The sequence below is a fragment of the Amblyraja radiata genome, chromosome 33 (assembly GCF_010909765.2).
Source record: "Amblyraja radiata isolate CabotCenter1 chromosome 33, sAmbRad1.1.pri, whole genome shotgun sequence".
Taxonomy (NCBI): Eukaryota; Metazoa; Chordata; class Chondrichthyes; order Rajiformes; family Rajidae; genus Amblyraja; species Amblyraja radiata.
The window spans coordinates 13,454,846-13,468,470 of NC_045988.1; the positions used below are offsets into that span (position 1 = coordinate 13,454,846).

Consider the following 13,625-nt stretch of genomic DNA (forward strand, 5'->3'; position numbering starts at 1 on the left):
GTCTCTCATGATAGAGTGAAAGCAACCCTACATTGCTTCTACATGGTGAAACATGAATCTTCCAGCTCAGATGCTGAATGATAACTTGCCCTCGGCACTGTCATCCTTCACCTTGAAAAGCACACTCATGAATGTTAGAGTATATCCTCCTTTTGGACACCTACAGAAATTAAATGAAGTTTAATTTGAGGTGTTGTAGGAATACTAATAACTCTTGGGAACGGTGAGTACGTTCATCAAGCAAGCTAAAAGCCCAATTGAACGAATAATGAGGTTAGTAGGGGACATGCACATGAGATGACTTTTGACCATTTTTGTAGGGACATGTTAAACACTTATGTAAAATGCTCAGTGAAGAATGTAGGGCCATAAATTGTTACTCTCCTCATCCCAATTCCCATCTCCTGCTTAAGCTATTGGAAGTGGGCAATGGGGACTCGAGTTTCTCACGTTTAGTCACTTCTTGCAGGTCTGTAAAGTTAGTTAATAAAGTCTAAACTTCACGAATATCTTCTGAGTGAAAGCAAAACAACCAATATTACCCAGTTTTCTCTCACAGACCCCTGAAATTTTAAAGGCAAACATTGGCCCAGAATGTGGGCAAAGCATTGAGAGACATTTAAATCCATTTATGATAAATTATCTATTCATGATATATTATCTATTGGGTAAGACTCGTGAGAAACTAGGTTTGATAAGATGAAAATGGTACACTTAAATTAAATTAAATTAAATAGGCCTAGATAGAGTAGAAATGGGAGGATTTTCCAGTAGTGGGAGAGTCTAGGACCAGAGGGCACAGCCTCAAAATAAAAGGACATAACTTTAGAATGGAGATGACGAGGAATTTCTTTAGCCAAAGGGTGGTAAATCTGTGGAATTCATTGCCACAGACAACAGTGGATATTTATAATATGGAGATTGATAGGCAGGAGAATGTGGTTAAGAGAGAAAATGATCGAATGGTGGAGCAGACTCAAAGGGGCCGAATGGTCTTATTCTGCTCCCATGTCTTAAAGTCTTAAACAAAAACAAATGGAACAGATTAAGGTTCCATTGAAAACTCAATGTTGCCTGTAACTAAACCCAGTTATGATTCAACTTGGATAAATAGACGCCTCATCTAAAAATAAATATAAATACCGTTTTGCATGCAGAGGAAAGAGGAGTGTGGAAATAAACTTTTGTTGTTATTTGTACAACACTTTGATGCTTAGTAAGTTTAAAAATTGGTACTGCTACGAAGTATTCAAAAATGCATCAGTCGGTCCCATTCAAGATTTGAATAGTCCAGATGCAGAGCAGAACTGCCTCAATCTACCCCTCGTTTTTCATAGATTATCATAGTTTTGGTGCTGCTGGGTCAAGGTACCTAAGATATTGACATTCCCTAATTGCTCTTCCTCAGACTATGACAGCATCTTCTTGCGTATGGCGTGCACAGCCTAAAGTTGTAGGACAACTTCTTCTATTTGATCTTATTTGACTGTGCACGCCAGGTTGATTGCATTCGTCGAACCACATGAAGGTTGCAATCTCCCACCCCACTATGACAGCTATAAAGTACAACATATAGTAATGTGTAAAAGAGTTTTGCGCTGCTTGGTGTAATTATTCATCTGGGTTCATTCATGTACCTTCATGCTAACAGATCTTACAGTTTTAAAGAGGAACTGTTCACCTCATTATCTGTGGTTGCTCTCAGTCCTATTGGGTAAAAAGAACAATTGGTTACTGATGCCAGCAAATAAACACAATCCTTAAATGATAAATCACATGTTTGTCAGGACATGATTTTCTTTGATGTAGTATCTGTAATCCCATTAGTTACAGATTGTATTTTTCCTTCATTGCCTTCACCCAGGGTGACCTAAATATGATCTCTTAAGGATCCATTAACATCGCAACTGGACTACTTGCTAAAGGCTTATGACAATTTACAACCTAAAATAATAGTCTTAAATGATTGAGCAAGAATTAATGTCTCTTTTGACAGCCATGTTTTAAATGGCAAACAGAATATTTCCTCTAAATATATTCTGTGCAAGATATATGCTTGATTAAATGTGTTGCACAGAAAATATTTAATACAGGTGAGTTTTCTGCTGTTTGTCCTGTCCCATATTTTATTTATTTTAATTATTAATGCATTTTTTTCTACATTGTGTCTAACAATTATAATGCAGCTGAAATTTCAACTCCATAATTCTCCTGTTTATTAATAGATCTACCTTTCAAGATGCCTGTTTTGATGTATTTGCATTTTTACATACTGGTATAAGGGGAGGCCACTAGACATTGATAGATTAGATGCAATTCCGCCTTCCATCACAGTGAGGAATGTGGAGGAGTCACTGTGGTGGATGTTTATGTTAAAGTGTATTTTGTGTGTTTTGCTTTTTATTTGTATGACTGACTTGGCAAATGAAACTCCTCGTGTGTTGCAAAACATACTTGGCTAATAAAGTATTATTGTGATTGTGATTGTGAATAAGATTGGTGATAGGATGTGAACTATATAGAGTAATATGCAATCAATAACTAAAAAGTGGCGTGCATGATAAATGTTATTCATGGATGTTGTGCTTCATGTATTTTCTCTTAACTCGTGTATACACACCAATGGAAAATTGTTTCTGGAGGCAAATGCCATAAAAGCCCAACTCTTATCCAACTACAGCAAATTTCTAATTTTTGGAGATATCTGAGATTGAGAGTTATCAAGCTTGCATATAAAGAAAATGAGTGTGTGGGATGAAGCATTTCTGAACTGCGCAATGTCTGGGCAATAGTAATATGTTTAAACATAATGCCGGTTTACCTGGCTCCCATCTAGTTTGCTCCCTTTGAACAGTAGTAGGTAATGATTAGGTCTACCACGTCCAGTGAATAAGATTAAAATTACTCCCCAACTTCAAGACTAGAACGTAGTCCACATCATGAATAATACTAAATGGATAATATAACAGCTTGGTTTCCATTTTCAAGATTAGTCAATGCAAACGAATTTCAGAAGTGGATTGCAATGTGGCAACACTACTACACTGTGCATTTGATGCAAATAACCAAGGATGAATTTAACCTCTAATTGGTTTGGAGTGGCTTCAATTCAACCTTCTTTTACAACATCCCATTTACCCTCTGGTTTCCTCCACTGCCCCGCCATCATTTCTCCTTGCATCAAAAACATTCAAGTTTACTTGTGGTATAATAATTTACTCTGTTTCTACAGCTAATTTTAAATAACAATGAAATGGAATATTTCCAAACAGATGCTGGATATTGGAAATGAAATAACGTTTTGAAATCATGTAAAAACATAAAATGCTGGAAATACTCATTGGGTCAGATAGCAAGTGTCATCGACCTGAAACATTAGCTCTGTTTCTCTCTTTCCTGATCTGTTGAATATTTCCAGCACTTTCCCTGTACTAGATTCCCAGCATCTGTTATTGGGGTTTTATGTTTCTGCTTTTGTTATATATAAGATAGAGTGTGGTATTTTAAAAAGAGGAACTGGTTAAACTATTCTGAAAATCTTTCATTTATAACAAAATAATCTTTAATTATTTCTAATTACAATATATAATTTCTTTATCTTTAATTAAAAATAATAACGTGATATCTAATTGCCATGACAGCAGCACTGGAGCAATACATGAAGCTGGGAATTGCCTAAGATTTGTAACGTATTTCATGTTATTCTATTAACGGGATTTGTTTTGATTATAAATTCTGAGTACAGTTATGTGGATTTGAATTTTTGATTAATTTTGGGCTTGTCCTATTATATGTGAGTTGAACTGAAATGTCAGGAAAGACTCTATGAATCCTAAAGTGAAGATGTTCTATTTAATCTCCCAATGTAATTGTAAATTCCATTAAGAAGAGCAAATGAGGACATAATCAAGACCAGAAATGGAACAATGCTGGTTGTGTGCCCCTCAGCCAGTTGTTTAGCAAAAGATTAACCATTGGACATACGGTAAGCTGCAAGCCTCGCGTAACACCTCCCCAATAGCTTGTCCATATAAACGTCAGATCCACCAGGCAGCAAAGGTAATAGGCCAGCTCCTGCTAATATTTAGTGAGCAATCCTGTAGAAAAATGGTGGCGAACAGCAGTCTGCACGTCAGAGAGTGTTCTGAACTACCCCCAAACAATGCATTGCAATAGGGAAGTACAGAATACATGGGAGGTCAGATGACCTCTCGTTCTGTTATGGGGCACTGAGTGTAGGGGTAATCCACAAAGTCCTGAGCTGAGGCGTGAGACACACTTCATCTCACTAGGGTCAGCGGCCATCAAGAAAAGGGCTAAGTTTACAAGAGGTTTTAGTTTTTTTTCTTTTATTCACTATATGTTTGAGTTTTAATTATTTGACACCAGCTTCCGGTCATTTTTAATGGTTTTATAAAATATATATTTTAAATTATTCAAACCAATTTCAACATTTTCGGTGTGGGCTAGGCTAGGGTGGGGTGTGGTGGGGGATTGAGTGCAGCTTTTTAAGATGAAGTAGCTGGAGACCTGCTCATCACTTTGCAAGGTGGCTGTGGAACTGTGGCCTCTTGTCATTTGACAACATGTAAGAGTGGCAATGGGGATGGTAGGAAGGTCGAGTGCAGGGAGAGGGTCAGATCGAGCATGATCCAGCCCAATATTTGATGAATTGTGTGTTGTAAGTGCTCTTCTCCATTTACTTACATTTATTGCTTCACAAAATTTCTTTTCCTCCTCTTTAGGTTCCTCCACAGAACTTGGCATTCCTTGCTGAGAGGCAGGGTTGGCAAACTCCATTCAGGTATCTGCCCATGCTCCTCTGTAACTTCCCTGTAGGTGAAGTGCTCACAGCTGGCTTGTGGTGACACCCAACCTATCACTTCACTGATGCCCCACTTACCTGTGTCCTGTCCTACCACCACCACCTCTCTTTGTCCCACCCACTAACATCCCTACCAGGTTTGTGAACCTCTGAAAACAGTTGTGGCAGCAAAGCTGGACCCAGTCACTCAGTGACAACGTTTGTTCATTCATCCTTCTCCTAAGACTCCCACACATAACTTCAGCCAGTCAACATAGGCAAACAGTTTTTCCTAAGGAGATTTCCTAGTGCACTCTCAATCCCGGAAACCTGATCAGAAGTTTGGCGCAATGCCCCATACATTACAGGAATCAAATATCAGGTTTCAATGGCTCCAGTAAATAAACTCGAAGATTGTTAACATAAACTTGCATCTCATTTTCAAGTAATCTCTTGAAAGACAAGCCATAACAAAAATGGAAATATTATAACAAATTAGACAAAAGCTCTCAATTTCCTCACTTTAACTGCCAGAGAGTGTTCAATGGCGCTGTCTGCATTATGCTGAGAATACCCAACTATCAGCTAAACATTGCATTTATAGCCAAGAATCAACATATGCAATCAGATAAAACTTTTGAATAAGAAGGGATTCTGGAAGATGCAATTGTCCTTCCCAATTGATACATTTTGGGCTCATCGTAGTCAATCAGCTGCTTTTTACACCACGGCTGATTTTGATATTAAATCGGACATGGGAATGAAAATCGGGTGTATTGTAGAATGGGCTGACTAATCGGTATGAGCAACTTTTGTGTTTTTAGCAAATGGCCCATTTCACCCTTGCTCCAATGAACAATGTTTTCATTACTTCAAAAAGCACCAGCACCGTGTGAATTAATGTAGAGACACTGAGGTACGTTAGAATCCAAAATACCAGACAGGAAACACATGGAATCTGATATACTCCATCCAATCCTAGCTCTACAGCTTGCATGTCACACAACAAAATTACACATGCAAACTATAAAGATAATATTTGGTACAGAAATATAGAGAAAGATTTTTTCAGCAGTTCTTTTGAATTTATGTCACTTTTTTGAGTGTGATATACTCTTCTTTCTTGGGTTGTTCCTCCAACTCATTCTTGAAATGTGATATCCTTCAACCAAAGAGGTAACTGGGTAACCAACTCTCCGAACGCTATCAGTGTAGTTCTGAATCTCTGGTTAACTCAGGAATAATGATTCTTCCTTTGCTTATAGGGCCATCTTTGACCTTCACTCAGAGAGGTTGTTCCTATTTGCCCTCTGATTATTAAAGGATTATAGTGCTTCAAATTGGGGTCAGTAGCTTTACTTGCTGATTTACATCAATAACTTTTTATCCAAAGCATTCACCTATTTAAAACAGATCATGGATTCATATAGCATGGAAATATCCCCATTGGCCCAACTCATCCATGACAACCAGGTTTTAAAATGCTAGTCCCAATTGCTATTGTATTTGTATTTATGGCCCATTTCCCTTTAACCTTTTCTATCGATGTACCTGCCTCAATGTCTTTTAAATATCACCATTGTACCTGCCTCTGCAGCTTGTTCCAGTAGCTCACTCAATATGTGCACCATCCTCTGTGTGCAGAAATTGCCCTCTTTTAAATCATTCCCCTCCACCTTAAACCTATCCACTGGTTCTGGCCTTCCCTACCCTTCTGGAAAAGCTATGACCATTCTCCATATCATTGTCTCTCGTTATTTTGTTTTCCCCTATAAGCTTATCTCTTAACCTCCTATTCTCCAGGGAAAAAAAGTCCCAACCTATCCTTATATCTCAAACCCTCGAGTCCAGGTAACTTTCTGGTGAATCTTTTCTGCACCCTTTCCAGTTTAACAACACCCTTTCTATAGCAGAGTGATCAAATATAATTCAAAGTTCTGGTGGCTACCAACTCAGGAACCTGAACCTCCATGATTAAAACCTCTCCCCAGTTCTCTCCACACACACTAAATTTACTTGCAAGAGCTCTCATCCAGCAGGCCATCTTCTTTATGCTTCGCAGCATCCCTATCCAATTTATGCGCATTCAACCCTAAAACCACCGGGCCACTGCAGCCAGCCAGTCATTGCGATTTGCTCAGTCTGTCATCTAAAAATTAAAGTTGACCTCAGTTTTTCACCTCAAGCCATGATTTTGAGGTAGACTCCAATAAATCATGAGAACAATGTACCCACAATGGTTGAATGGTGGGGTTGAGGTGAACAGGACAATATATATTTAAGAAAAAGCTGGGTGCACGTGATGAAGAAATAAATAAATAGTGATATGTTTGGATGAAACTGGAATGTCTTGAGCAGATATAAACACTATCTCGACCATTATGGACAATTTGGCCAGTTTGTGAAATGTAAATTCTGTATTGTGGGGTTGCTCAGTATAAAGACTCATCAGCAAAGCCCACACATTCTCATTCCGTGTGATTAGCATACTACTGGTTTAGAACTACTGAAAATATATTTTCACTATGTCATTAATTGTGCATTCAATAATGCTTTGGTTAGGCAGGGAATCAAAACAAAGCAGAAAACATAAGAAACTCAAAGCAAATACATTCAGCTACATTTGCTCGCCAAAGTTCTATGGTGCCATTGGTGACGTGGAAATATCACAAGTGTGTCTGCCGATAGTTGGTGGTGGTTCTCATCTCTCTGCATATGGTTCAAAATAGAATAGGTGGTGAGTACAACCAGCAGCGGGTACTCATGCGTTTAACACCAAGACTGTTTCTCCCCAGGATAGTCCCTATTCAGATCGATTAAGACAGTTGGACCAAGAAAAGGGCAAATGAAGGAGGTCAAGGGTGGGATGAGGAAGGAGGTGAGGAGGAGAGTGAGGAGGTCAAAGTAATGGGAGTCAAAGTACAAAATGGCAGACAAGGTTGTGAGATAGGAGGCTAGTGTTGAACATTGTAAATTGCACTGAGGGGTGGAGAGAAACACTGGATCATCATGCAAGTACCTAAACACTTGAAATCTTCCTGTACCATCTAGAAGTTTGTAATATGGTAATAATATTACAGTGGGTTTGGCTACAAAGCTTAAGTTAGTTTACTGTTGTAAGTGCCTATCTCAGCACCACTAACCATCGTGGCTTTAATTATAGGTACTTTGTAGTGAATAGAATAACTGTCCATTGAAATGTAATGTTGTTACCCACATATCATTTTTAATTCATATATTTACTAGATGATTAGTAAATAAATAAAATCTGCTTTAGAAAATGAAATAAAATAGTTCAGTGTTTGTAATATCGGTGATATCAATACATTCTGGGTAGATCTATTAAAGTTGGTGGCAAAATAAGAATTGGCCAGCATTGTGTGATGTTTTTCCTCAGCATTGTTAACTTAACTCCTGGCCTGTAAACCAATGTCACTGTTTAGTTTAGTACAATTATGTCAGGGTAATATATGATCGAAACTACTTTAAATAATTTCCACTACTTTCTTCGATCCAACCCCACGCAAATTACTAAAAATATGAATACTCCATCAATGACTTCTCAAGTGTTTTGACTTGTGTGCTGTAGGATCATACATGTGTTGCCAGACTGTAGGCTCTATGACTTCAGCGAGAGGACATGTAAGCGAAATTAAGAGAGATGTCCTAATGCCCTTCTACCAGATACAGGGGCAGAGACATAATTGTATCCTCTCATCTGAGAGAAGGTTTTGTATGGTTAGAAACAGCATATGGATGTAAATGAACACATAACTAGGAACATTTTAATTTCAGAAAGAAGCCAGTGAGTGGGATTTATAGTTTGTACCAGCACTCTATCACCTTAATTCTGGTGCAATAATTTTTAATGTGTAATAGTTGGGGTTTTTTGGAATATACAGATTTTAAAAAATGAAAATCATATCGCCTTTTACCTATTTCAGGGGAAGTGGGCCAGATAAATATCTAACCAGTTTTTTTTTCCTCAGTGTCCTGTGGAACCACTTTAAATAAACGATTCATTACTCGTGTAAATACTGGCTCAGGCATCGGTTTCATGCAGTGGAGCAAGAGTGGATCTTTCCCATTTTAGGTGACATCTTCTTCCCATTCTCTCCTGTATTACCCCTGTTTTACAGTCTCTGTGTATGGACAACTTAAGTATATTTTCATGCAGGCAAAGAAGACAAGTTTAACGTGGAGGTATACGAAAGGTATACGGCAAACTTGCCCAAATTAACCCTGCAAAGCCCAAAATCCAATTTAAGGTGAACTTCAGGCTTCACTCATGGGATACATACTCCATGTGCCTGAAAATTGATCATGATCATTTTCCACCTTCATGCTCCTTCCTCTTTACAGAGAACCAGCATCTGACAGAGTGCACAGTGATCTGGACTTCAATTTGCCAGGTAGAGTTTGACATTTAATGTTTCAGTTTCAATCATGGTAACTTCTAGATCTCAGTTTCTGTTTTGTGAGGCCAAGATACCCAACAGAAGGCAGGCATCTCTTGTGAGGATGAAGCAATAGTACTCCTTTAGTACAAAAATATTTTTGTAGACAATATCTCCGTAGATAACTGTGTGCATACAAAATGGGATTTGAATCCGTGTACAGACTCCATTGCTTTAACCACTCACCTATCTCTTCATAACATTCATTAAATCATTACTCTGCAATGCCAAATTACTTTTTTATAATCAGGCAAAGCCCAAGGACTAGGAGTGTATCATCACTTTGCTTTATATTGGATAGGATGACCAGTCTGGTCCAAGGGAATGAAGAGACTAGAAAATACAAAATTGTAACACTTTAAAAACCTAATTGCATTCAAGCAACTTGACTGTAATATTACACTGCTTTAAATATTTTAAATCTGGTCTGTCCAAACAAATCGTTGACTTTTGGTTCAGATTCTATAGTTAACATATTTTAATAAGTAGATGTTTTACTATCGCAAGTTATTGCTCAGTGACCCTTTTTATTTTTGTTTCTCTTGCTCTTGCAGGAGGCCTCCAGATACACATGGTGAGGCTGCTGTACCTGCGAGCTTTGAAGGACTGAGAAATCAACGTGTGAGAAAGCCCAAGAAGGCAACCCAGCTCCCCTCAAAACCACGGCGAAAAAACAGTGAGTGACTCAGTGGCATCTTGCAGAGACTGACTGAGGCACTCAACACTTCCGGGTTTTATAGTCCCTCCGGAAGGGGCGTGGCCTTCAGGAGAGAGAATCTCAACATTTTTTAAACACTCATAACTCTTTTATGTTTCATCGATGGGAACATTCCTCTTGTCCTGCACAGCGAAGGGGGACTCTGAGTAAGATGGCCAAAAATCACAGCCATAAGTGGCAGCGTTTTTTCTAAAATCAATGTACAGAACAACAGGATATATATATATATATAGTGTATCTATATCTGTATACTATGGATGGCTTGATCATAATCATGTATAGTCTTCTTGCTGACTAGATAGCACACAACAACATGCTTTTCACTGTACCTCGGTACACATGACAATAACAAACTAAACTAAACTAACATCACCTATCATAGACACAAAATACTGGAGTAACTCAGCAGGACAGGCTGCATCTCTGGAGAGAAATGGGTGACATTTCGGGTCGAGACCTTTCTCCAGACATTCAGACCCGAAACGTCACCCATTCCTCTCTCCAGAGATGCTGCCTGTCCCGCTGAGTTACATAGAAAATAGGTGCAGGAGGAGGCCGTTCGGTCCTTCGAGCTAGCACCGCCATTCGTTGTGATCATGGCTCATCGATTGTGATCAAGTTACTCCAGCATTTTGTGTCTACCTTCGATTTAAACCAGCATCTGCAGTTCTTTCTTTACATCACCTATCCATGTTCTCTGGAGATGCTGCCTGACCCGCTGAGTTACTCCAGCACTTTGTATCCTTCTGTGTGAGAAAATATGTTCATTAAAGATGCGATTTTCTACCAGTATTTTCATTATTCGGTTTTGTGACTGGGTATAGAAAATAGAATTATGTTTTCTGCAGTGAATTATCGTGCTGCAGCTTTAATTTTTAAATTAGTGCTGTCCCTCTGCAGTTACAGGCATAGACTCAGGCCCTTCAGCCCATCTTGTCCACACCGGCCAACATGTCCCAGCTACACTAGTCCCATCTGCCCACGTTTGGTCCATATCCCCCTAAACCTGTCCAATCCTTGTACCTGTCTAACTGTTTCTCAAATGTTGGGATAGTCCCTGCCTCAACCACCTTCTCTGGTAGCTTGTTCCATACACCCACCACCCTTTGTGTGAAAAAGTTACCCCTCAGATTCCTACTAAATCTTTTCCTGCAATAGAGCATCCTGCAAAAAGATCAATGGTAATTCTTTTTCCAAAGTAGTTAAGGTCCCCCAAACCCAAAAGTTCTCATTGAGAGACAGTGAGGACTAATTCTTGTTTTTTTCTTTGGTCAGGTTTTCCAATCTCACAGGTCCAGCAGCCCAGTGAATCTCAGGTTCTCCAGCCCCAAGGCATTCTCTACCTCCAAAAGAAGAAGAGACACTCTCGTCAGGACCCGTATGGTTATTTTTCTGCCATGAAGGAAGAGTTTCAAAAGTACAGACACCAGCCTGAGGATGAAGTGGCCATTCTGGGGATGGTGGATCATGAAGAACAACAAGGGCAGACAACCCTGCTTAAGTAATAGATATTAGTTTAACAAAATATTTGACACGAATTGTGAATCAATGTACAGAATGTGTTTCTCAGCTCGGAGAAGTCAAGTACAGACCCTGTGGTAGAAGTTAGCCTCATGGAAACAGCAGTATTATAGTGCTATTTTCGTAGCTACCTTTGCCACCATTCAAAGTATCAGCACCATATTCATATATATCCCTGGAAAGGTCTAATTAAAGGGTGGCAATATTTTGATTTGCCAACCTACTTAGTTTAAGTGCTTGAAGAAATTGCTGTGAAGAAACATGTAGTTTGTAATAAGTTTATGCCAAGAATATGGAAACATGTCTAAATGGGGAATATTTATCTGTCCATCAATACCATATCCCCTCCAAGATGACTTCATAGTATCAACATAACAGGTCAGTCACTGATGGCATATATCCTGTGAAATGGTTTGTGTGTTTCTCCAGATCTTGCTGCTTTGCAATGTCACAGTTTTTAATAGATACATAAGCTCCATCTCAATCTACCATTTAAGATGGCATCATTCCGGTGCTGAATTTATTGTTTATGTACAGTACATCTAACCAGTGAAGTTATACGTCAACAAAGGGAAGATCTATAATGGAAATTTAATGCGGGATGGCACAAGCTTCTTGCCATTTGTTAATATTTGTCTGGCCCTTTTCTAATTTCTACTGAAAGGCCCTCATATTCATTTTATTGGTCTCAATTAATAAAATCCTTTTTCTGTTAAATGCCATCGGACATGAAAAATGTTAAATGCTACATAAGGTGGTTCTAATTCATTTATTAGCTTTTATAGTTTCCACTTTAGCTCAACATCACAATTTTCACAATTGTATATTGAGTGAGTGTGACAAATTGGATTTAAGAGGTGCATAACAACTATGAGAGATTCACCCAAATGGTGCTGTCAAACATTCTATTAAAGCAGGTAAGGAGGTGAAGGAAATAATTTGTTCACCTTGTTCAAGGTTATTTTAAAACTATTACTACGCTGACAGGACTGACAATCATTGTCTTTAAATCATCCCACGAGTTTTCAATTTGAAAACCTGCCTTTGGCAGTTGATTAACCCATTATGTTTTTTATCAATGAAATCACATTTGATAGTTTGTCAGGTGCGTGTTGCCAAGTTAAATAATCGTTAGTGGATTAATTCATTCCTTCGCCTCCTCCTCCTGTACTTGTAAAGCCCTGTATTAATTTTTACAATATAAAAATGGCAATAAAGCAGGTTTCTATCCATGAAGTTGAATGCTATCATTGGGACAGAACATCCCTTCATCAATCCTGTGACCTATATAATTATATATGGAGATTAATGTTGGTATTCTTTGGTATGATGTCCAATTATAAAGAACTGGTAACAAACCTGATCAGTTACTTTCAATTTTTATTAAATCAGCAAACATCCTGTGTTATCAGTGCCTGTTTGTATGAGATCCATAAACTAATTGATGTTTGAATTCCTTGGCTTTCAAGAGGATCAAATGGATTTTTTATCAAGGAAATTGATTGAAAATTACTATCAGAATTTCCAGGGCAAACCTTTGAATATTGCAAATACAAAGGTAATTAAATATTGCAGTTCTGATAAACAATTGGATATTACGAAAGTAAGCTTCCCCTAATACTCGGATATGAATTAATAAAATGTCAATGGAATATTCACATTGTCACAATAAATCTGGCATTTAATAAACTAGCAATCAAAAAGTAAATTTTCAGATTTAGCTGTTTCTCTATTTAAATGTCTTTGGGGAAAATTGAAGAGAGGAGGGGTTATTCATATGAAGTAATATTGCTCTTGCTAGAATTTATTTCCTCCATCAGTTTCTATTAATGTGCAAGACTTGTTAATGGATATTGACCTATCACTTGGATAGTTACCCTGGTTACAACTTTGGTGAAACCTCAAAACTTAAGTGATTTAGGGAAATAAATAAATTTCTGACTTGCATTTTAATGTTATATCAAATCACTTATGGTGGCCAATAAAATGTCATTTTGGCATTGAACAGAATGATAATGCTCTGATAATGATTTAATGCACAACTTGCAAAAATCCATTTACAGTGAAAAATTGCCCTTGTAATAATTGATAATAAAGCATTGGTTTCCTTTCATAGGGCCATAAA

At 38.1% G+C, this 13,625-nt stretch overlaps 1 protein-coding gene across 1 annotated transcript in view; it reads left to right on the forward strand.

The window, feature by feature from the left end:
- igsf9b (immunoglobulin superfamily member 9B) overlaps positions 1–13,208 on the forward strand; it is a 478,541-nt gene extending 465,333 nt beyond the window's left edge. Inside the window, exons 19-21 of the mRNA XM_033049801.1 lie at positions 9,167–9,216; positions 9,816–9,937; positions 11,255–13,208. Of these exons, the coding sequence (XP_032905692.1) occupies positions 9,167–9,216; positions 9,816–9,871 (106 nt within the window). The 3' untranslated portion in view covers positions 9,872–9,937; positions 11,255–13,208. The remainder of the gene's footprint in view (positions 1–9,166; positions 9,217–9,815; positions 9,938–11,254) is intronic.
- Positions 13,209–13,625: the final 417 nt, after the last annotated feature.